This window comes from Onthophagus taurus, chromosome 11 (assembly GCF_036711975.1).
Source record: "Onthophagus taurus isolate NC chromosome 11, IU_Otau_3.0, whole genome shotgun sequence".
Classification (NCBI taxonomy): Eukaryota; Metazoa; Arthropoda; class Insecta; order Coleoptera; family Scarabaeidae; genus Onthophagus; species Onthophagus taurus.
The window spans coordinates 20,641,963-20,665,055 of NC_091976.1; the positions used below are offsets into that span (position 1 = coordinate 20,641,963).

At 31.8% G+C, this 23,093-nt stretch overlaps 4 protein-coding genes across 7 annotated transcripts; 3 read left to right on the forward strand and 1 right to left on the reverse strand.

Moving 5' to 3' along the window:
* Positions 1-4,063: 4,063 nt before the first annotated feature.
* LOC111418553 (general transcription factor II-I repeat domain-containing protein 2-like) lies at positions 4,064-6,031 on the reverse strand. Its single transcript, XM_023051095.2, has 2 exons — positions 5,966-6,031; positions 4,064-5,900 (listed from the first exon to the last, which is right to left on the reverse strand). Exon 2 carries the CDS (start codon positions 5,538-5,540, stop codon positions 4,065-4,067), a length of 1,476 nt encoding a protein of 491 aa, XP_022906863.2. The 5' UTR covers positions 5,541-5,900; positions 5,966-6,031; the 3' UTR covers position 4,064.
* A 5,622-nt stretch (positions 6,032-11,653) lies between these two features.
* On the forward strand, positions 11,654-12,550 carry LOC111414822 (neuropeptide-like 3). Its single transcript, XM_023046271.2, has 3 exons — positions 11,654-11,764; positions 11,823-12,089; positions 12,151-12,550. The coding sequence occupies exons 1-3, from the start codon at positions 11,753-11,755 to the stop codon at positions 12,229-12,231; spliced, it is 360 nt and encodes a 119-aa protein (XP_022902039.2). The 5' UTR covers positions 11,654-11,752; the 3' UTR covers positions 12,232-12,550.
* Positions 12,551-16,598: 4,048 nt separating this feature from the next.
* LOC139428875 (endothelin-converting enzyme homolog) lies at positions 16,599-23,021 on the forward strand. 4 transcript variants are annotated; one of them, XM_071200166.1, is made up of 9 exons: positions 16,599-17,104; positions 17,575-17,669; positions 17,728-18,030; positions 18,085-18,842; positions 18,895-19,286; positions 19,586-19,853; positions 19,905-20,104; positions 20,155-20,458; positions 20,521-23,021. In XM_071200166.1, exons 4-9 carry the CDS (start codon positions 18,729-18,731, stop codon positions 20,692-20,694), a joined length of 1,452 nt encoding a protein of 483 aa, XP_071056267.1. In that variant the 5' UTR covers positions 16,599-17,104; positions 17,575-17,669; positions 17,728-18,030; positions 18,085-18,728; the 3' UTR covers positions 20,695-23,021. The 4 variants fall into 4 exon arrangements, with proteins under 4 accessions (XP_071056267.1, XP_071056269.1, XP_071056270.1 ...); XM_071200168.1 differs by having other exon boundaries at positions 18,895-19,279; positions 19,591-19,853; XM_071200169.1 differs by having other exon boundaries at positions 16,601-17,104; positions 19,721-19,853.
* Positions 17,491-18,326, forward strand: LOC111414834 (neprilysin-21-like). The gene is made up of 4 exons (XM_071200492.1): positions 17,491-17,522; positions 17,575-17,669; positions 17,728-18,030; positions 18,085-18,326. Exons 1-4 carry the CDS (start codon positions 17,491-17,493, stop codon positions 18,324-18,326), a joined length of 672 nt encoding a protein of 223 aa, XP_071056593.1.
* Positions 23,022-23,093: the final 72 nt, after the last annotated feature.

Below are 23,093 nucleotides of genomic sequence, written 5' to 3' on the forward strand. Positions count from 1 at the left end.
TCAAAAAAGTTTCAGATAAAACTTTCATCGTATAAAGGCGGTATTCTGAACGATTTTTATTGCATATTAGAAGCGCCATCAATATTTTTCAATTGTTAAGTATGCTTTTCAAAGGCTACATATTTTTTGATAAGCATGGTTTTTCGAAGGAAGGGCCAATTGTAAAGTTACCTATAATCCCACAAAATATATTAACTGCCCAACGTCGTTAGTAATTCATTTCACGTAACCAATAAGAATTTTCTAGTAACCAATAAAGCATACTTGTATCTAATAACAAAATGAAAATGGCTTTTGGATATCATTCTCCTAAAGCTCTTGATGCAAAGACGTCTGTCAAGTTGGCACTACATCCTGCGATTTGAATAAAAAAAACTATTGCATTAATTGTCGTTTAATTAGTTGTAATTTGTCGTAAAGTTTACAAATTTGTCGCTTCCTTTTTTATAAACAATACTTGAAATATTGCATTTTTGAGGTAGTGCTAACTTGACAGTGGGAATCTATGGTAAAGAGTGGAGATAATTCATTGTCGCTTAATTAGTTGTAATTTGTCGAAAAGTTTACAAATTTGTCGCGTCCTTTTTTATAAACAATATTTGATATATTGCATTTTTGAGGTAGTGCTAACTTCTTGACAGTGGGAATCTATGGTAAAGAGTGGAGATAACAAAAAACTAATGACGTCATAAATTGTCGCTTAATTTGCTGTAATTTGTGGTAAACTTTACAAATTTGTCGCATCCTTTTTTATAAACAATATTAGCTGTACCCCGCGCGCGTTGCTACGCCACCAACTAAAATAAATTTGAAGGAAAGAAATGTAATATTTCAAATATTGTTTATAAAAAAGGATGCGACAAATTTGTAAACTTTACGACAAATTACAACAAATTAAGCGACAATTTATGACGTCATTAGTTTTTTGTTGTCTCCACTCTTTACCATAGATTCCCACTGTCAAGTTAGCACTACCTCAAAAATGCAATACCTCAAAAATTATTCATAAAAATTACAACAAATTAAGCGATAATATAATTAATGCATAGTTTCTTTATTCAAATCGCAAGATGTAGTGCTAACTTGACAGACGTGATGCAAAGAGCGTACGGGTGAAATTTATGGCAATGTAAAAATCTAAGTACACCGCATGGGGTACAGCAGAGTCATAAGAAATTACGCGAGAAGAAATATATGGATTATTACAAACAGCAGCTTAAACATTGAATTTCTTGTAGCGCCTTTTTCTCTATTGAAGATCTTACACAAGATAGGATGTTTCTGTCTAGAAATCTTTGTTCGAATAAATTTTGGGCATAATTAATATCCCTGCTCCATAAACAAAAGTCATTTTAGTTTTTTCAGCAATCGTGTCCCTTTCCATGCACAATTAAAATAAGCAATAAAGTTACTATTTTACAACATAAATAATTTGTCATTTGCAATGATAAGTAGTTAGCAGGATTTGTCATGTTTCTTGTTATTATATATTTATGATTTTCATTATGTTCAGTTAAGTCACCTTTAAAAAGTTCATTAATATACAGGTGTTTCTAAATTAATGCGAAAGATTTCAAGGAGTGATTTTTCAGCAAAAATTAAGGAGAGTCTTTCATATAAGTTTTTGTTCAAAACCTCTTCCCCACCGAGTTACAGTACTCTAAAGTTAGGAGAAAAATTGTTTTTATTTAATAAATCCACTATGGAGGAATTTAGAAGATTGAAATTTGGCAGATAACTGTTGTTAATAAAATGACATTTTTTGACGATTTTTATAACGCGAAAATGTTATTACAAGAGGCTGAAAAAATCAACCCCATAATAGTTTGCATTAGAACTTTTTAATACGTCTACATTTTTCTATTTAAAAACTTTTTAAAAATTAAATAGTGGGATTCAATACGGAACTTTTTTATCTCTTGACATTTTCTCCTAAAATTGTTAGTTTGATCACAAAAAAATAAAAATAATATACAGGCTCAAGTGAATTAATTCAGAGATTGGTTATTATTAGTCAAAGAAATGAAGTTATGCCAAATTAACAATTTGTTAGTTGTAAAATGTCAAGAAATAAGAAAGTTGCAGATTTTTCCCTGAATTATTATTAAAGCTATAACTTGGTTTTGAGCAAAAAGTTATATGAAAAACACCCCGTAATTTTCGCTGAAAAAATCATCCCTTGAAATCTTTCACATCAATTTAGAAACACTCGTTAATAAAATCAGAAATACATACTTCGTTATTTATTTAATTGATTCTAATTAATATTTCTTAATTTTCGTATTTGTATTTTAACCAAAAAATTCTCAACGACGAAATAATAAAGAACGAATTTGTATACGTGAAATCGTTTATCCAAACTCGAGTAGTTGCAAAAAAACTTTGTTTATACTACCTACTCGTTTGATATGTGGAGGAACGCTCGGCGCTACCACGTCTGGAATTAAGTATGCAATAGGACGAACAAAAATCAAAACTCACCATTTAATTAGCAAGGCAATTTTTGGTTCGCTGTTATAAAAAAAGGACAGATATTTTTTAAAATATTTAGATGTAATGTTTAATATAATTAAATATTTTATATGTTAAACAATTTCGTGTTCAATCACATAAATTCAATTAATCTTTTATTCTGAGTATGCAACTTCTACTACAAGTTGGATTTCCAATTTTATTCAATTCATTCATAAATGATGTTTTTCTCGTTTGCCGTTAGAGGCAGCACGAGCTAGAGCAACCCAACTCGACCGGTTGGATAACTATGTATATCTATAAACAAGGGTACAATCTTGTTGTATTGTTAAGTTGTGTACTTTGGGTGGCCTAATCAATTGTATTCCAAATAAATATGTATTAAGACATTTTATACAATAAATTAGCGAATAAAGTGTTAAGTGTCTCAGGAAACATAATGCCTTTGCATTTGTATAATAAAATGGAAATAGATAATAATAAAAAATGTGAAAATAAAACAGTTTCAAAAAATCAAATGTTTAGGGTCAATTTGAACATTAATCATGGTAGGGAAAATTATTTATTAGACTTTATAATTATTATAGGGTTAGATTTGGTTGAAAAACAAAGGAAGAGTTTGAAAAGGAACATAAAGAAATTTTTCTGGTATTTCTTGATCAGCATGAAACAAAATAAGATAAAAAAGCTGAAGGAGTAATAAAATCGCCTCAGAGATTACCAAATAATGTTGGAAATAAATTAAAAAATGAGATAGATAAAATAATAAAAATGGATATCATACAAAAAGTTAAGTATGCAGATAAGTGCTGTAGCAACTTGGTAATTATTGATAAAGGTGATAAAGTCAGCTTATGTTTTGATGAATTAATCCCAACATTTGACGAAATTCGTAAAAAAACAAAACTTTATAATAAAAAATTCTTTAATGTATTGGATATTAAAAAAGGTTTTAGACATGTTAAGCTTGTCCTTGAGTCAACAAATCTGTATGTTTAGCACACCATTTGTGCTCAATAATAAATATATTGGTAATATCTTGATAAAGATGACATAATAACCTATTTTGATGATAAAAACAGAGGAGAAATATGATAGAGTGTTAAAACAAGTAATAGAAAACGTTATAAGGTTGTTAAGTACAACATTTACAAATTGGTACAAATTGATGAGGAACCACTAGTTTCCCTATCCGATAACTCATCAGAGAGATATTCCGTTTCTGATTTTCGGTTTGAAGTCATGATGATATAGCAAAACCCTAATAAAAAAATATAGTCAATATTTTGTAAAATATATACATTTTTTTATTGACCTTTCGCAATAGGACCAAATCGAATAAGATAATAACACACTATAAAATAAACAACAGGACAATATGTAAACAGTATCTAAACCAGCCATGTCCAACCCAAATTACTCTTCGGGCCAAAATTTAGGAATGTACAAGGCACTGGGCCGCCACCCACCTGAACAAGAAAATTTCAATTCTAGCGCACACTCGCGCTCAAATGAGATACGTATACACAAACTAGCATGTACACAGATATACACAATAATATATAGGTATTTCAGTAAATTACAACAGATATTTAATGTGAAACTTGTTTATTTATTTTATTTGAAATTTTTTTAATATCAACTTCTAATTTTGTTGTGGCACAACGTAACTGATTCGTCAAATTTGCGTCGGTGAGCCTGTTACGGTCTTTGGTTTTGACTAATTTTAATCTAGAAAAAAATGACTCACAGAGATATGTTGTGCCGTTTGCTGCCACAATACACATAGCTAATTTTTTCAAATTAGGAAATTTATCTTCCTGGATATATTTTCCATAAAAGTCGACTATATTGATGTCCTCAAACCTTAATTTCATTTCTGAGTTGGACTGCAGATCGATAAGTTCCAGTTGTAAATAACCTGGAGCTGAATTCACATCAATATTAAATGGACAATTAAAAATATTGAACATTTGTTCAAATTTTTCTAGGTAGGCAAATCTTTTTTCAAATTCCTCAAGCAAATCTTTAATATTATGCGAATATTCGGAAATGGGATTATTTTCCATTTCGAAATCATTTAAGTGAGGGAAATGTGTGGCATTATTCGATTTCAGTTGATTTTGAAAATATTTTAATTTAGCAATGAATGTCTTTATGTCTTGATAGCAATTCGTAATTAATTTATTTTCTCCTTGAAGATTCTGATTTAGTTCATTTAATTTAGTTGTGATATCTATTAAGAAACACAAATCCAACAACCATTTTTCATCGTATAATTGTGGAACGTCTTCGCCGTTCTCATTCATGAAAATTCTAATTTCTTCCCTGAGGTTCCAAAATCTTAATAAACATTTTCCACGACTCAACCATCGTATTTTGGCGTAATATATTAGGTCACAGTACTCGGACTCCAGTTCGCGAAGGTATTCTTGAAACTGGCGGTGTTTTAATGAATTATTTTTTATTTTGTTAATAATATTAATGACAACTGACATCACGTGAGACATATTTAATGACTGAGCACATAGATTTTCTATATGTAAAAAACAATGACAAATAAATAAATCCAAAAATGATGTATTTTGTCCCAAGCTTTCAATATGTTTGCAAATTAAAGTAACTGCTCCTATGTTTTTTCCTATCATTGATGGTGCTCCATCGGTTGTAATACCAATAAGTTTTTTTAAATCTAATTGTCGATCTTCCGCGCATTTTAGAACAGCATCTTTAATATCTTTGCCCGTTATTGTATCCTTCAGACTCACAAGATCAAGGAGTTCTTCTGTTACTTTCAGCTTATTATCAACTCCGCGAATAAATATAGCAAGTTGTGATGTATCCTTGATATCGGTTGTTTCATCCAAAGCTAATGAGTAGTACACAAATTGTTTGGTATGTTCATTGAGGTTTAGGGAAATTTCATTGGAAATATCATCAACTCTACGTGCAACAGTTTGATGAGACAGACTTATTTGTTTATAAATATGAACTTTTTCCGGGCTAATATCTTCAGCTGCAGCAATTAAACATTCTTTGATGTATTCTCCATCCGAGAAAGGTTTCATTTTTTTAGCAATAATTTGAGAAATTTTTAAACTTGTACTGACAATGTCGTTTGATTGTTGATTTTGTTATTGAAACACATTTTGTTGAGACTTTAAGTTAGCTTTAAGTAAGTGTAATTTGGCCTTGCGTTCACCACCAGAAAGTACAGAAAGTTCCGTATGTTTTTCATAATGTCTTCGTATGTTATAAGTTTTAGCAGTAATCGTTTCACGACAAACTAAGCACACAGCATTATTTTTTACTTGCAAGAAAAAGTAGTCATCTTCCCAATTATTTTTAAATTGTCTGTTTTCATCTTCTAGTTTTCTTTTCTTCCTACCCGACATCGCACGTCAATATTATGGACAATTTTATTTATTCTGGTATAATTAAAGAAACGAATAAATTTTTGTAGGACTGCAAATTAAAATAAAATATTACTTACTTTTATTTTCACAACCTTTTTAAAACAATAAGTTTATCAACTCTGTGATTAATCAACTCTCTACGAAGAACTCGTATAAACTGAAGGGACTAGAAAATTTTATGATTCAATCCACTTTTGAGCGAAACAGGGGAATACCCGACAAAACGGACAAATTCGCAGTTACGTATCTCCGAATCTACGTAAGTCGGGTTTACGTAGGTCGGGGTATTTACTATATTCGTAAACGCCATACATCGGGATTCGCTATTGTGCAAATTATTTTTTTAACATCGTCATTGCCGACACCTCGGCGGCGGTGTCAAAAAAATTAAGATGAAAGGTTCTTCCCAATATTAAGCTATGTGTTTACCAAATTTGGTGAAATTCGGCCAAGGAATAACTGAGTAAAATCGGTATATAGGTACCCACATACGTACAAGATTCCATTTTTATATATTAAGATATAGGAGTTTTATAAAACGTCATTCGACCAAGTAATAAAAATTATTTGTATTATCGATTATTAAAATTTAAATATTAATTTGTGCGATTTCCTTTTTTTGTTATCGGGCCCACGGGCCGCCAGTTGGACATGGCTGGTCTAAACTATGTATGTTGTTCATACAGACTACCCAGACGATTGACACTGTGCTACACCCACCAAAACTCACATATTCGCAATGTGGTCTATCTATGCGATTTAATGACGTACACGTGTACGACACTCCGCAGTAAATATAGTTTTATGCATGACGTATACGTATACGGCATTCCATGCGGAAGGGTTAATAACTTCTAAAACCAACGACACTAATATTAAGAATTATTTAACATTATATGACGCAAAATCTTCTTCAAATATAATTGTTTATCTGTTCAATGGACCTTGAATAACCGGAGGTGTAAATATTGCAATAATGTCTTTTACGAGGACATCATACTCTTCATCTCGTTCCGGTATAAATTTTCTTCTACAGTGTGTTAATTAATTATCGTACTCGACGTCATCGTTGCAAGTATGCAACTAATATCACAGTATTTAATACACAATACTCGATTTACGTATTCAGATATATTCAGTGTGATATTGGTTGCATACTTGCAATGATGACGTCGGTATGATCATTAATTAACACAGTGTACTATTAACTATTACCCAAGGTCCGTAAAGCGTATTGTATAAGGTTAGCCAGACGAAGGATTTCAATGTATGAAAAGTGAACACCCCTGACTTGCCCTAATCGTAACACGACTCTGACGTTTTAAGAAAAAAGTATTCTATTAATATTAAAGTATATAAATTATGTAATTTAATAATAAAAAAAGAAAAATGCTGCGTTTCAGTCTCTAGCTCCCACTGCTTCGTAACTCGTGACGTCACCTCTCTCCTTTACCTTTAAAACACGTTCTACCATTGATTATACTACTTCAGATAGTCCAGATTGCTAACCATGTGTATAAAATCGGCAACTGTGTATGTTGGGTTGCATCACGCACTATTTATTCCATATATATACTATCTCCTATATCGCTGACTAAGGCAGCAAAAGAGTGTAAACACTAGAGTGCAGATATATATATATCTGTCTCTGTCGTGCCCCCGTCTACTCAGAGAAATGCGTGAACACGTGGTGAGTACGCTTTTATCTTATTGGACGGTGAATTAAAAATTAATAGCAGCTGATGACCTTGATGTTTATAAATCACCAAATAAATGTTTAACATAAACATAACCTAAAATCTAAATATTTAGTTATGTATATTATAGGTTTCATGTGTATAATAACATAATTATTAACATATTTTAGGACTTAGCAATTTAAAATGTAATTATTATTTGTTAAGAAAGTGAAGAAAATTTGTTAAAAGATATTTTTGGGGCCTAAAAATTGGTTGAGCAGGTAGAAGGAACGATCTCAGTGTAATAAAAAAGAATTTAAAGCCCTCCTTTTCTTGAAACATTTTTCTTAAAAATTTAATTAATAATTACATCGATATGATGAAAATTTTATGATAGAATATTATGTACATTAAATAGTAAGTACCCTAAGTACATATTTTATATCTTTAATTAATGTAACAACTTCATTAAAGGGCGTGAACTCACAAATTATGTTAAAAATTAATAACTATATTTTGGTACACATTTTTAATAATTACTATGTATATATGTATTAATTTAATTTTAAAGAATATAATGTTTAATGAACAACCTACATAAAGTTGATATTTAAAGCAATATTCATTAGCAATATTATTTCACACAAAAGTACATATATTCTAATTTATTTGATGCATCTATGATAATTTATAATTAAAGTCAATTATCTACAATAATTGCATTTCAAAGCTGCATAAAATACGCGCGAAGCACTTCAAACTCTTTAAAATTTACGATTCGTGCAAGCGCCTTCGCGACATGGGGGCACGACAAAGACAAAACATATATCATTCCGTCTTCTTTTGATGGAAACGCTCGCCACTCATTGCTTAGATAGGGAGTCAGCGATATAGGAGATAGTATATATATGGTTTATTCTCAAAAAGAGAATAAATGTAGATGAGTGAGATAGAGTCATAATAAGAAAAGAGACGATCAATTAGCCCCATCCTATAAGGACGTCACCTACATATATATATATATATATATACTGTATCTAAATGGCATCAAAGAAATAGCATCTGAAAAAGTTTTCTTCATCTATCTCATTTTCCGAGGAATAAAATGCTTTTATTTTACTCAAGGGTTTAATGTTTAGGGGTCGATAGCTAACAATTAATACTTAAAGTTCATTGGTGTTACTTAGATACAATCATTACTATTTAAAATTCTCCTTAGAAAGAATTTTAAAAACGCACTAAAATGAAGTAGGACTAATAAACATTTTACTGAAGGAAATAATAACAATCTTTAAATGTGGATATGTCTTTTAGTGTATCTTGTTTAGTGATTTGATGGCGTAAATTGGCGCACGCATCTATTGAAGAAAAAAAATTAAATAAAATAGAAGTTATTTAAAGCAAACGCCAGGAATAACACTTTACGCGTTACCAATTTTTACGTAGCTGTTCTACTATCACTGGCCAACCTGCTATAATGCACTTTACGGACCTTGGTTTTACCAATCCTTTTATAAGATTTTACTTGAAACTCAGAATTAAACAAGACGTTAGTAATTTCGCCAATATAAAAATAAGCAAGTTCTTTACCAAGAATTTTTTATCAAAAAATCGCCCTTATTTAAATTACATTGGGCAAAATTCTCTTCAATCTTTTCTTCCACATTCCTACGTTATATTTTCTAATAAAGTTTCTTCTTCACTACCGGAACTGTTTAGGACTTTTTCATTATCTTCATCTGAAGAACTGTCATTGGAACACACCTTCTATTAAATTTTTTGGAAATTTTTGATCGGTGCTTTTCTTTTGCCACTTTTTTTTTCATATTAAATTATTTTCTTTTTAGGCGAATCAGTCAATATGCGCGTTTTACCTTTCTTTCTTCCTTTTTGTACTATTCTCGGCGCAGCTTTTGAAATGGTCGAATAGCTATTATCTTCATTCGTCGACTTTGCAAAAGACTCTACGCTTATGTCTTTTTCATCTTCACTATTTGTTATTTTTTGGTTTGTCTCTGCCTGCTCTGATAAATCACTTCCTGGTTTGTCATGTCTCGAAAAACTTGTTAATTGAAGAGATGAATGAATGCCCGTCACCTGAAATCCTTTTTCAATATCCTCCTTACTAAAAGATTTACTAAATGCTTTTCCTATTACTCTAGCAATATCATATACGCTAATTGGTTTTCCAGCATGTTCTAGAAGCCAGCTGTTTAAGGCAGTATTATAGTAGAACTTGTAAGGGTCAAACACTACGGTCTAACGGTTGAAGCTTGTGTGAAAGATGAGGCGGAAGTGTTAGCATTACAACGCCATTTTCCTTTGTTAAGCTAATCGCGGAATCGAAATGTGAGATTCGTGATTATAAAGGATTAATAGGACCGGATTATTTCTTGAAGGTTTTTGAAATGCTAATATCAAGAACAATAAGAACTAAATTTCCAATCCATCCAGATAAATTGTAACAAAAATAAATGTTTTTAAAAGAAACGATATAAAAATACGCATGACAGAAAACAAGTAGGAAAAGAAGCAGATTTTAAACCAGAAGACTTCAACTTGGGTATGATTTTTACAATTTAGCAACTTAATGGAATGGTTTGCATCAAAATCTGATATCCGAAACAACTAACGGTACTGCCAAGAAAGCAATGCAATGCGAAGTTCAATTTTGAAGTCTATGGATTCTCAATTGACCAAAACGCATAGGTTATCCACATCAGTTAGGACTCATTAGGTGTAATGAAACTACCATACATGGAGCTTCCTTAAATTTCTACAGTAATGGCTTAAGGCCAAAGATAAATACAAAGAAAACATAAGCAATGCGCATCAACACAGATAACGCACAATTACTTACCATATATCGCGAGAACATAAAAAAAGAAACTTTCTAGCTCTAGTGTTCGTTCTAGTTTTAGTTCTATGAAAATATACAATAATCTAACGCTGAATAACAACTAAATCTAGAGCTAACACTAGCACTAGAATTAACACTAGACCTAGAATTAGAAACATTCGGGTTTAGCCGTACATTTTTTAAGACGGCTAAAACCGAATGATTCTAGTTCTAGATCTAGCGTTAGTGCTACTTTTAGTTCAATGAAAAATATACAACTATCTAACGCTGAATAATAACTAAAACTAGAGCGAGTACTATCACTAGAACTAACACTTGACCTAGAACTAGAAAGATTTAGCCGTCTTAAGCGACGTAACACATAAAGCAGATTAACAAATTAATATTTAATGTGTACCATTGTCAACTCAACAGTGGCTAGATTTTAAATACAGCCTGTACGATAATAAGTTATAGGTAATTTAAATTCAAATCTATGTACTTTGTATTATTTTAATTGTAATTCTATAAAAATTGTGTAATTTGTAGTTATTATGTTTGAATCAGCATTGAATAAAGAGAAAATTAATGTATATATAACGAAAAACACATAAATTTTATTAACTGGAGGGAAATTGTAAAAAAAGCTGATGTGAAGAGTTCTCACGAGTTAAACCTTAAAACCTCTTGGATGTCGTTGAAAACAAGGTGAATACGGTTGAGGAACAGTCACGTTATGCAAGAACAACATCGGTTAGGCATCTAAGGCCAGCATTTCGATATATTGGCCGAGAATGAGGATTTATGACCAATTCGATTTTGTGCGTTCTTTGGTATAGTGAAAGGGATATTGTATACTTATTGTTTATTCATGTCTAGTGGTACTTTAATTTAATTAAAATAGAATAATTATACAGGTGATTTAGTTTAACAGAAGGTTTGTGTTTTTACTGACGATCTAATTCGTTTTTTTTAGAATTTATTTCAAATTTGTGTTGTCGGTTTCTGTATTCGACTTTGAAATTTCTTTTTTATTTCTTAATTTGGATTAGTTCGCATTTATTGGGATTGTATAGGGTATTTTATCGTCAAGTTAGGAATAAACAGGATAGATCTGGGGCACCGTTCTTTGCAAAGATTTACGAGAATTAGACCTCGTGACGTGATATAAACGCATTCCATGTGACTGTAAAAAACACATTATTCCTTCACGAAGCGCACCACATCCGTATAAAAGGTCGACACAGTCCACCAGAAACTTCAGTTTCTCTTCCAACCTTTCTTCTACTCTTCTACTTTTGAAAATCATCTTTAATTTTCTTCTAATTTATTGATATTTTTTGAACATGATCAAATTAGTAAGTTATTTTTGTTTTAAAAATAAATTTTTGTTAATTTTGTGTTGAACTTTTTTAGATATTTACTTTGATACCATTTTTAATGGTAACTCGAGCTGATCCTGGGTATTACGGAGCTCACGGTTTTGGTCCACTTCTTGGTCATGCTCTTCCTGCGCCAGTTTTACCAGCTCCAACTATCATTAAAACGCCAGTTATTGCGCCAGCTCCAGTTATAGCACCTGCTCCAGTATTAGCTCCAGCTCCTATTTATAAAGCTGTGGCACCAGCTAGTAGTTACGCAACAGTTACCCAAGTGCATGTTACACATCCTGCAGTTGTCAAGGTTTGTAAATTAACTTAAATTTTTATTTGAATACTGTGTAAATATTCTTGTTTTTCGTTAGGCTGTTATAGCTCCTCAACCAATTGTAAAATCGATTGCTTATCCAGCTCATTTCCCTGCATTTGGACATGGATTTCATTAAAATTGGTCTTTTTTGATAAGTGTTGTTATTATCGATTGTATATAAATATTAAATTTATTTTATTTTTTTTAGATTAATAAATGTGCAGTGTATTAAAAAAGTAAAAAGTTGTATTTATTTAGTAAAATTTTTCTGCTTCAATTTAACAATTTAGTTACAATGTAATTAAGAGTAGTACATGTAGTACATGCTTAATCAACATTTTTAACAATTTGTAGTTGGTCCTGTAGGTTATGGACCTTCTCATGTTATGGGCCCTTTTATGTTAGCAAAACTATTATGGATTAGTGTACTAATAAATTAATGTGTTTATAGCTTATGGAAGTTTTCTGTTGAATTGTGCTACGACTCGGCATTGAAAAGTGTTTACCTTGAATAATGACGCGTTTATACTTTCAATCATATACATGTTTTGTTGCGTATTTTTGCTCCGTGTTTGTTGCTGTGTGTCATAATGGATCGAAATGATTAGAAACATTTAATTATTGCTTAACAAGGAGGAACAAACCTAAACGTGGTAAAGATCATGTCTTACAGAAAATTCAAATGATTGTGAAGTATGTGAAGAGATGTTGTGAATCAACTTAATCACCAACAACTTGGGGGTGCTCAACATGATGATTACAATTAAAAAATGATTTTGGTGTGTTTTGAAAGTATTTCAGAGTTTCCAGAAAAAAGATGCTAATTGAAAATCTCAAAAGAATGTAATTGGGCTTACTAATGCACTATGATCCCCGGACAGAATTTTTTCATCTATTTAAATCTTGTTATTTAATTGCCTCTTGGAGGAATTTCTGAGTAAACTTTGTATTTTATGCAGCTTTTAACGGTTTTCTATGATTTAGTTCATTTTCCGAATCGGCTTTTCTTATATATAATTTGGATGTTTGCTTCCACTCCATAAAATGGTTTCCAGACTAATTAAAATCTCCATTTTCGTTGTCTTTCCTTTTAAGCCTAACAATTACCAGGAAAGAGATAAAGTTGATTGGTGGGTGTCTAAATCATTCAAATCAATTGAAAATATTCTCAAGTTACATAACAAAGGCGAAAGAAGTTAAACAAATTAATGAGCTTATTTTCAAGTATATTGAACGTATTTAGAGTATGGGAATACATATTTAGGGTGAATGAAAATTGTTCTAATCAATTAAAAACTACTCGAGGATTCTTTGCTTAGATGATTAATTATATTTTATTAGGGACATTTAAATAGGGTTAGGTTGGGTTGGGTCGGAGACAGCTGTGCGCAATGCGAAAGCGTATACCGACTGTCCATAATCAAGTGCGAGGAAATGAAGGGAATTTCTAGTGGGTATACCAGAATGCAACATACATGGCTGAAGGAACCTAGTTTCCACAATACCATCGTGAGGCACCAACAATAGGGCAGCGTACGTAATGTATTTTCTCCTTCCTAGCGCCAAAATACAGGGTTGAGTTGATTTGGCTTAGGTTGGCTTGGGTTGGGTTGGGTTTGGTATATCGGTCTCCCTTATACTGGTAGGTGTCGTACCTGCGATTTCCGCAGTATCTTTTCCTCCATCTCTCGTCTTATTTTTTTCTCTTTTTTCAATATATCAACCACTTCGTGGTTCCATCCCTTTCTCGATCTTACTCTCCTCCTTCTTCCACCCCATCCTGCCCCCATATCTCTTTGATGACGTTATTTTCGCTTATTCTTACCACGTGTCCGAACCATCTACCAAGTTAGCACTCTTCTATTTTTGTTATTATTGGTTCTACGTTAAGTCTTGCTCTTATTTCGTCATTCCTTATTCTGTTCATCCTTGTTACACCCTCCATTCTACTTAATACCTTCATTTCCATTCCAGCAATCTTTGATTTTAACCTTTGTGAAGCACCCATAAATCGCTTCCGTAGCTGAAAGTTGGTACATAAACAGTTTTATAATTTTTTAATTTTTTAAATAATGATTTTACTCTCTCATGTTTAGCAATATTTCTTTCCATGCATTAAATAATGTAGATGTGGCAAGTGTCCTATTGTTTACAACTTCCATTATTATCCAATATCGTTTCCAGATAAATTTATCTTTCTATTGTCTTGAGCGTTACTATCATTATTTCAGTTTTCTTAAAATTAACTCTCATGCCGTTTTCCTTGATTGCTCCAAGTTCCTATTGCTTTTTCCAACACGGCTTTGTTACTTGATACCAGTAGTTGGTCATTAACATATAACAGATCTATCCTAATCCTTTCCGGTCTCTTCCACATAGTTCTGAGATTTCATTTTTAACTGGAATGAACAGTATCACGCGATTGCCAAATTTTCTCCCATACCAGTTAATATTATACAGGGTGATTCATTAGCTCTATGACAAACTTTGGCAGATGAAAGGTGATGCGATTCTAAGGAAATAATGTTATATGAATATGGGTCCGATTCATTTTGGTTAAAGAATTACAAGCCTTTGAAAATTTTTCACAGTTTAATAGGCAAATGAAAATGTAACATAAAAAATAAGTTTAAAAATTACAAAAATTGTTGGAAATGTCCGCCTTCAGCTTGAATGCACGCCTCACATCGACGAAGTAAAGATTCTATCACACGACGTATGATATTTGGATCATTCCGTATGCTATTAGCTGCATCTTGAATTCTGTCCAGTAGTTGCTGACGGGTAGTAATTTCTACATGGTACACAAGCTGCTTCATGTGTCCCCAGAAATAATAATCCAGCGGATTTAGATCTGGGGATCGTGGTGGCCAGACTACTGGACCTCCATTGCCAATCCATTTGTTTGGAAAATGTTCATGTAACCAAGCGATGACTTCTCTTCCTCGATGTGGTGGTGCACCATCGTGCTGATACCACATATTTTGAACGATGTTAAGTGGTACGTCGTCGATAAAATCGAAAAGGTTATGTTCCAAGAAATTTCTGTACATATTTGCATTTAAGCGTTCATTTATCACCCATACAGGTAGCAAAGAATTGTTAAACATGCCACCCCAAACGTTTACACTAAACCATTGCTGAAATCTTCCTGGTCTAATTGCATGTGGATTTTGCAAGGATCACACATGTTCGTTATGATAATTATTTATGCCGTCCCTAGTGAAACACGCTTCATCAGACCACAGAACTTGGGAAATGAAGTTATTATTTTGAGCATGTTGCTGAATAATCCAGTGGCAAAATGCTAAGCGTTGCTCAGTATCTTCAGGATGTAATGCTTGAACATTTTGGCGATGAAACGGATGTAACATTTCTCGATTCAATACACGCCATACAAAACTTTGGGATATTTGTAACATGCTCGCTATACGCCGAGTACTAATTGAAGGGTCGTCAAGTACTAAATCAATAACACGTTCTTTATTTTGTACATTCACATCATGGGGACGAACGGAATGTAGTGGAGCGGGGTTACCTGTTTCTCTCAGTCTGCGAAATGATGCACTAAACACTGTATGGGCAGGTTGATGTCTATTTGGAAACCTACGAAGGTATTCTCTTGCTGCTTGCCGAGCGTTTCCGTTACAAAGCCCGTATACAAAAATAATATCTGCATATTCTTCAGTCGTAAATACATGCATTTTCGTTTTCGATCAAAACTCTGACAATTATAAACTTTGAAACACACAGAATAGAGTAAATTGAAATGTTTCACATAAAGAACGCAGTTTTGTTATCACAGCCAACTCTGTATTTGTGTTTCATAATTATTGTTGTGATTGTTGCAAATCTTTACTTCGTAGATGTGTGAAGCGTGCATTCAAGCTGAAGGCGGACATTTCGAACAATTTTTGTAATTTTTAAACTTATTTTTTATGTTACATTTTCATTTGCCTATTAAACTGTGTAAAATTTTCAAAGGCTTGTAACTCTTTAACCAAAATGAATCGGACCCATATTCATATAACATTTTTTCCTTAGAATCGCATCACCTTTCATCTGCCAAAGTTTGTCATAGAGCTAATGAATCACCCTGTATAAGTATAGCTTTCCATTTCCTCTTGCCACTCTACCTATAATTTGTCTAATACTGAATATCTAGTACTGCAAGCTTCTCCCTAGACACCAGCTTCGTTGTCTTGCAGTGTAACCTCGATTTCACTCGAGTATCTGTTTATCTTTCTGTTACGTTCAAAATATCAAGAATTTTTTTGTCACATATTTTCATGCATTTTAACATCTCATGTTCTAAGTTGTCTGAACCAGGTGCTTTCCCATTTTAAATTTTGTCCAATGCTCTCCTTACTTCCTCCATCTGTATATCAGGCAGCGTTACATTTTTTTATTAACGCACTGTAAGTTTCTGTTAGCTGTTCACTATGAATCCCTACTTCTAATAATTCATTGGTATTTGAACCATGTTTGTTTTATCTCCTCTTCCGACGTACTTATCATCCCATTCTCGTCTTTCATATATCTCTGGTTTGAGTTCTTACCTTTCCTTAAGGTCCTAAGTGGCCGGAACAGTACTTTCGAGTATCCTTCATTCTTTGCCTCCATCCGTTTTCAGCAAAATAAAATGTTTTTTAATCTGGATGCTAAAAGTTCTTATGTCTCGAACTACTGAATATCGTGATGTCTTATTTAAACTATTTAAAATTGTGAGCGAACATGTTAGAAGATAATTATAGCTAATAAAATCGTTTTTGGAGTTATCCCCATTATGAATTACTTCACTAAAAGTGTTAAAGTATCTTAAAATGTGAAAAGTAGTCCACCGAAGATCATTGACCCAAAATATTTTTCACTTCATTTTCGATGTTCGAGTTGTGTTAACGTAGTAGTGCAATCGGGTTATTACTGACTAAGAATTATACTTTATTACAAAAGTAAACAAATTAAAGTGTTTTGTAATAAGGAACAATTCTTTAGGATTAAAATCATAGGTAAGAAAATGAATTTTCTAAAAGTATCATTTCTTTCTTGCAAGTGTATGCAACTTTAACTACTTATTCTATATTAATCCCACGTTTATTGAAGGGTGTTTGAAATTTCGATCGAACGAAAACGTTAAATAATTAATTATTTCCCATCGTAAAAACCTTGTAAAACTGCGTTGAAATTAATTCATGTGGCCTTCTCGCTCTATGAACGATCCTAATCGAAATAATCATCCGCGGTATTGTTCAATAGAAACCGGCGTTTTTCAGTTTTAGTTAGTACTAAATGTGTGAAGAATAACAAGTTGCAATTAAAAAGTGTTTTATTTGTCTCATGAAATGAATTAATATTACAAATAATTTCTCCCTTGTGTTTTTATTGATTTTTAATGATGAGAGAAATCGAATATGTTCCACGAGAAAGGTTAATAATATTAGAATAAAATTTTTTAAATATAATTTTTTTTAAATTACAGTTCTAAACAAGAAAATCGATCGAAATGGACGTTTGCATCTTTGTTAGTTGTGATATTTGTTTTAATTGTTACAATTGGGATTTTATTAATTTACGGTAAGTTAATTTTTACGTTATAATTAATGTTATCATTTATTTATTTGATTTCAAATAGTAATTTGCTCCCAACCATACCCTTATTGTACTTCTACAAAATGCATCGAAAGGGCATTCGCAATAAAATCCTCGATGGACCAAAACTATGATCCTTGTGATAATTTTTACAAATTTGTTTGTAACAATTTCGAATACTCCAATTATGGGAATCAAAACCCCATGGAAGAGTTCTCAAATTTTCGTAAAACAACGTATAGATTAAATGATATGATCCAAAGAATGATTCAAATGCCAATTAAGAAGAAAGATACTCATCCAATTCGAATGATTAAAAAGTTTTACGCAGCGTGTTCCGATAAAGGTTGGTTTCATACTTTAATTTTTTAAATTTATTTAATATGTTTGTTATGTTTAGATGAAAGGGAAAAATTGGGATTATCTGTAATGGATAAATACTTAACCCAAGCAAATTTACCAAGAATTCCAACGATTTTTACTTTACCAGAACAAAATTGGGACAATTACACTTTTAATTGGGTTAAAACATCGGTGATGATGAAAAAAATTTTTGGAATTGATTTATTTTTTAAAACTGTTGTTTCTAATGACTCGGTTACCTTTTTAATTGTTCCTGATGAATCAAAAATACCAATGTAATTATAATTATGTGTTAATATATGTGATATACAACATATCCATCTAACATCCAGTCACTATTTATCTATAACATTTTTCGTTTGTCTAAAATAAAACAGAAAAGTTGCTGGTGCATAAAAATCACCTTCTGGACAAAGATGGGTTAATTGTTATTTAGCGCTAGATTGTTGTATATTTTTGTTAAATTAAAAGTAGAACTAGCTAATACAGAACGCGACGGTGTGGATAGCTGTTCGAATTTGTGTGCATTAAAATTATTCATTCAAATAGTTTAAAGTGCAAATTAAAAATTTTGTTCCCGTTATATCGAGGTTAATATAACGATAATTAATTAAAAATGGTATTAAAACCTACGAAAATCTCTACAACTCGTTATTTTTATCTGATAAATTTAAAAGTGCAATGATTCATTTAATCAGCGAAATGTTTTCTTCTGAAATGAATGTAAAATATTTTCGAAAGATTATTGAGAAGATTTGGTTACAGTTTGTAAATATAACTGAAGAGGCTCAATTTGTATTACTAATTGAATCTTAATTAATACAACTTTTAATTTCTTAATTTTTAGGTGGTAGAAAAATATAAAAAATACGGACCTTACTTAGATCGAAATGATAAAACGGTGGTTTTTTCATTCAAAGATTTTCAAAAGTTAACAGACAAAAAATTAAAAAAGAATGGTTTAACCCCATCAAAACCAGGAGACGATTGGAAAAGTTACGTAATGATGTTGCATAAAGAATTAAGCGAAAAATCGACAAATTTCAGCAATATAAATGTGCGTCTTTTCGAAAATGAATTGGATTACATCGCAAATATACCAAGTACTTTACGTAAAACGCCCGGTGTTATGTTAGAAATGTTTGCTTGGTGGAAAGCTATCGATTTTATGATTCTTCATACAACAGATGAAATGGCAACAACTTTAAATAACTTACTTTATTCTTTTTCTGGTGATGAGTTAGTAAATTTTGAAATAATTAATTCTTTAATGCGAATATTGAAATAATATTAAGTTAACTTGACGCTAAATAACAACTAAAACTAGAATTAACATTAACATTGTTACTAGAACTAACACTATCACTAGAACTAACACTAAACACTTAGAATTAGAAACATTCGAGTTTAGGTTTCTAGTTCTAGTAATAAAAATGTCTTTAGAATTCTTCTAAATGATGCAAATGAATTAAAGTGCGTTAAAGGATTAAAATAAATCAAATTCTTAAGTATCTTCTTTAACACTTTTCATTTTTTAGTACAGATTGTTTAAAATTAACAATTAACAAATTTAATCTTGCTATTTCTCATGGATTAATAACAGAAGATTTTATTTCAACTAAACCTCAAATAATGAAATTTATCGAAAACTTACTTGATTCTTTTCAAGAAAGAATCGAGGACATCAAATGGATTAATGATGAAATAAAAGAATTGATTTATAAGAAATTAGCTTCGATAGATTTATTTGTGGGCGTCCCAGATTGGATTTTAGATGAAAAAAGGGTCATGAAAGAATACGAAGGGGTAAAATAAAAAATTGACATAAATAAAATTTGTTTTATACATTATTTTTAGATTAAAATTAAAAACTACACCCATTTAGATAATTTAATGCAAATTGTTCAAATGGAGGTTTTAAAAAATTACAATGATCCGTCAAGCGAAGACTTTTACAGAAATTTAATTGAAGTAAAACCTTATTATAACTCTTTAACGAATTCCATTACAATTCCTTGGTCTATTTTGAGCACCCCATTTTACAACCTTGGATTACCGTAATTAACTTATTATTATTTTTGATAAAATATTCATTTTCAATTTGAAGATCTCTCGAATATGGTGCTCTTGGAACCTTAATCGCATACGAAATTATCGACGAATTCTTTAACATTTTATGGTCACAAGAAGCATTACAAACCACTTTTAAAGAGAAAATGAAATGCTTTATTGAACAATACGGAAATTTTTCGGAATCGATGCAGATTAATGAGAATATCGCCGATAATGAGGGAACTAATATCGCTTTTACAGCAATGGCCAAATATTTTAAAACAACAAATATGGAGAATAAACTTCCTGGATTAGAAACATTTTCTAGTGAACAATTATTTTTTATATCACAAGCACATGTAATGATTCTTTTATTAAAGATGTTTTTAATTGTTCATTTATTACAAAAATTGTGTTTTAGGTATGGTGTTTTGTTAAAGAACCTTTTCTCGATATCGATGGTAACGATGAAATAATTACGAATGAATTCAATGTTAATGGAATTGTTCAAAACGCAGCAAAATTTTCGGAATCTTTTAATTGTCCCCTTGGGAGTAAAATGAATCCGGAAAGAAAACGATGTGAAATTTGGTAATTTAATTAATTTATTTATAAATTTAGATTAATAAAATTTTAACAAAAAAAAAAAATTAAAGTTATCTTGTAAAAAATACGACTTCATCCAAAATTTTTGTTTGGTCCAACTTTTCTTGGATTCATTTCGATTTGGTTTCCTATATACTATTTAGAGTGCTGAAATTCTTGCTCTAGATGTGTATTGTCTATGGAGGTGTTTTACAATATTTGCGACATTTTCTTAAGAGTTCTTACAAATTCTTAAGAACTTGTACGATTATTTCAATATGTCCAAATTGAATAATTTAATATTTTGCTCCAAACCTCAGAGATATAAGGTTAAAGATCATTGTTGTCATTTGGTTAGGTTTAGGATGTGGGATTTGTAATATAGTGCGAACAACCCAAGACATTACAATGAATACCACATAGATACAAAGTTGGAAATCATTTTGGTGTACATGAAGCAAACTTAGAACGTGGAATTTGTGACATAACCTGATGAAGTCAAGGTCATTTGGGAGCTTCGGTCAAACTTAGGTTCGCTTGCGACCCCTTTATCAATAGAAAATCCAAACAATACTTAGTAAAAACTACAAAAAAAAGTAAAAACTAAAAACTTAGTCTGCTATAATGTGGCGGCGCTACAGACCAATTCGGGCTTTGAACTAACCTCTATAGCATTCGTAACAATTTGCATTTGTTGTGACGTGTAGTTGTTAATCACATGGTCAACCCCCTAGAAGGAGAGGTGGCACTACCACTAACGACACCAGCGATGTTCGAGTGGACGGCGGGTGGGTTCCTCGGAAAAGTGTGTGCGTCATCAGATACTACAACAACACAAATTTCTAATTTTAATTCAACTTATTAATTTGTGTACTTGAATCCTGTTTACCAATTTTCCCTTAAATATTAATATTTGATTTCCTTAAAGTGGTGTAATTTATCATAATGTTACCATAATGTTACTTTGGCAACCCGGAGTCCTTTAAAGATTTGAGACCTATAACTATACTTCCGACACTATCTAAAATTCTTGAGAGAGTAGTTGATTTCCAGGTACGCTATCACTTAGAATCATACAGTATTCTCCCTGATAAGGCATTACTTGACATCATAGACGATATCTTGTCGAACACTGACCAGGGTAATTGTGCTTTGTTAACTTTGCTTGATTTCAGTAAGGCATTTGATACCATAAATCATAAAATGCTTGATAATTACCATGTATATGCAGATGACTCTCAAATATATCATACTTTCAGTTCCAAAGATACTTCAAGCATAGTAGGCATGGTCAATGATGACCTACGTATCATTACGGATACGGCCTTTATGCATTACACAAATTTTGTTGTTCGGGCCTAGTGGCAGGAAAGAGACTATTGCAAATAACCTCCATGGTAAAATCTCCATTAACAATACAGTGCTCCAGATGGGATCTGAGGCTAAGAGTCTGGGTGCTTGATCCTGCTCTGCGATTTGATGCTCACGTCAGCGGTCTGATTAGGAAGTCTGCGGGAGGACTCAAAGCGTATCCTGCTCGCGGCTTGTTGCCGCGCGATGTAAAAAAGATGTTATGTGAAGCATTAATATTATCAAATTTTAACTTTTACGATGTACTTTATGGACCTTGCTTGACTGTAGCAACATCGAAGAGAGTTCAGTTAATTCAAAACTCATATCTGCGATACATATATGGGGTTAGGAAGTACGATAGGATCTCACATACCTTGTTTATGGCTAACTGGTTGAACATGACTAACAGGAGGCGACTACATACGGCTTGCTTAATACACAAACTACTCTGCGGCGGAAAGCCATCTTACTTGCATAGCAGAATTAGGCATCTTACTGACGTTCATAATGTGAACATTAGGAGGAAATCACTTCTTGTTGTACCGAAACATAGGTTAACCCTATATAAGTGATCATTTTCCTATACGGTTTAGCAGGTGTATAATGACATTCCATCAGCATTTAAGAAATTAAGTATATCATCATTTCGGCGGCGTTACAGGCAGCGTTTACTTCACACACAATAGTTTATTATTATTAATTATTGTTTTTTTTTGTTTTTGTTCTTTTTTTTTTGTTTGTGTTTTCTTTGTTTTTGTTTTTGATTTTCTCGTGGTTCGATACGAAAACCAGGCACTACGCCTGATATCGCACCATTTGGGCCCTTATTGTAACTTATATAGTTTAGTTTAGTTTTGAATAGTTTTAAAATTGAACGAATTAATTTTGAATTTGATGTAGTTTGTGGATTAGTTTATTTTGGGTAATTTAATTTGATTTATTCTGTAACACATTAAGGGTCACCAATAAATAAACTTATATTGATGTTTCTAATTTTTTCCCTGGAGGAGTTTTGACTTTTATCCATGTGATCATTTCTTTCCATTTCATCTCTTC

What these genes read in the sequence shown, in the direction of transcription:
- LOC111418553 (XM_023051095.2), bottom strand. Translation starts at nt 5,540, where the DNA reads ATGAAACCTTTCTCGGATGGAGAATACATCAAAGAATGTTTAATTGCT.
- LOC111414822 (XM_023046271.2), top strand. An exon ending in CACATCCTGCAGTTGTCAAG is followed by an intron (nt 12,090 to 12,150) that starts GTTTGTAAATTA and finishes GTTTTTCGTTAG; the next exon opens with GCTGTTATAGCTCCTCAACC.
- LOC111414834 (XM_071200492.1), top strand. Translation starts at nt 17,491, where the DNA reads ATGAGAGAAATCGAATATGTTCCACGAGAAAG. An exon ending in TGGGATTTTATTAATTTACG is followed by an intron (nt 17,670 to 17,727) that starts GTAAGTTAATTT and finishes GATTTCAAATAG; the next exon opens with TAATTTGCTCCCAACCATAC. An exon ending in CGCAGCGTGTTCCGATAAAG is followed by an intron (nt 18,031 to 18,084) that starts GTTGGTTTCATA and finishes TGTTATGTTTAG; the next exon opens with ATGAAAGGGAAAAATTGGGA.
- LOC139428875 (XM_071200166.1), top strand. Translation starts at nt 18,729, where the DNA reads ATGATTCATTTAATCAGCGAAATGTTTTCTTCTGAAATGAATGTAAAA. An exon ending in TAACTGAAGAGGCTCAATTT is followed by an intron (nt 18,843 to 18,894) that starts GTATTACTAATT and finishes CTTAATTTTTAG; the next exon opens with GTGGTAGAAAAATATAAAAA. An exon ending in TATTCTTTTTCTGGTGATGA is followed by an intron (nt 19,287 to 19,585) that starts GTTAGTAAATTT and finishes TTCATTTTTTAG; the next exon opens with TACAGATTGTTTAAAATTAA.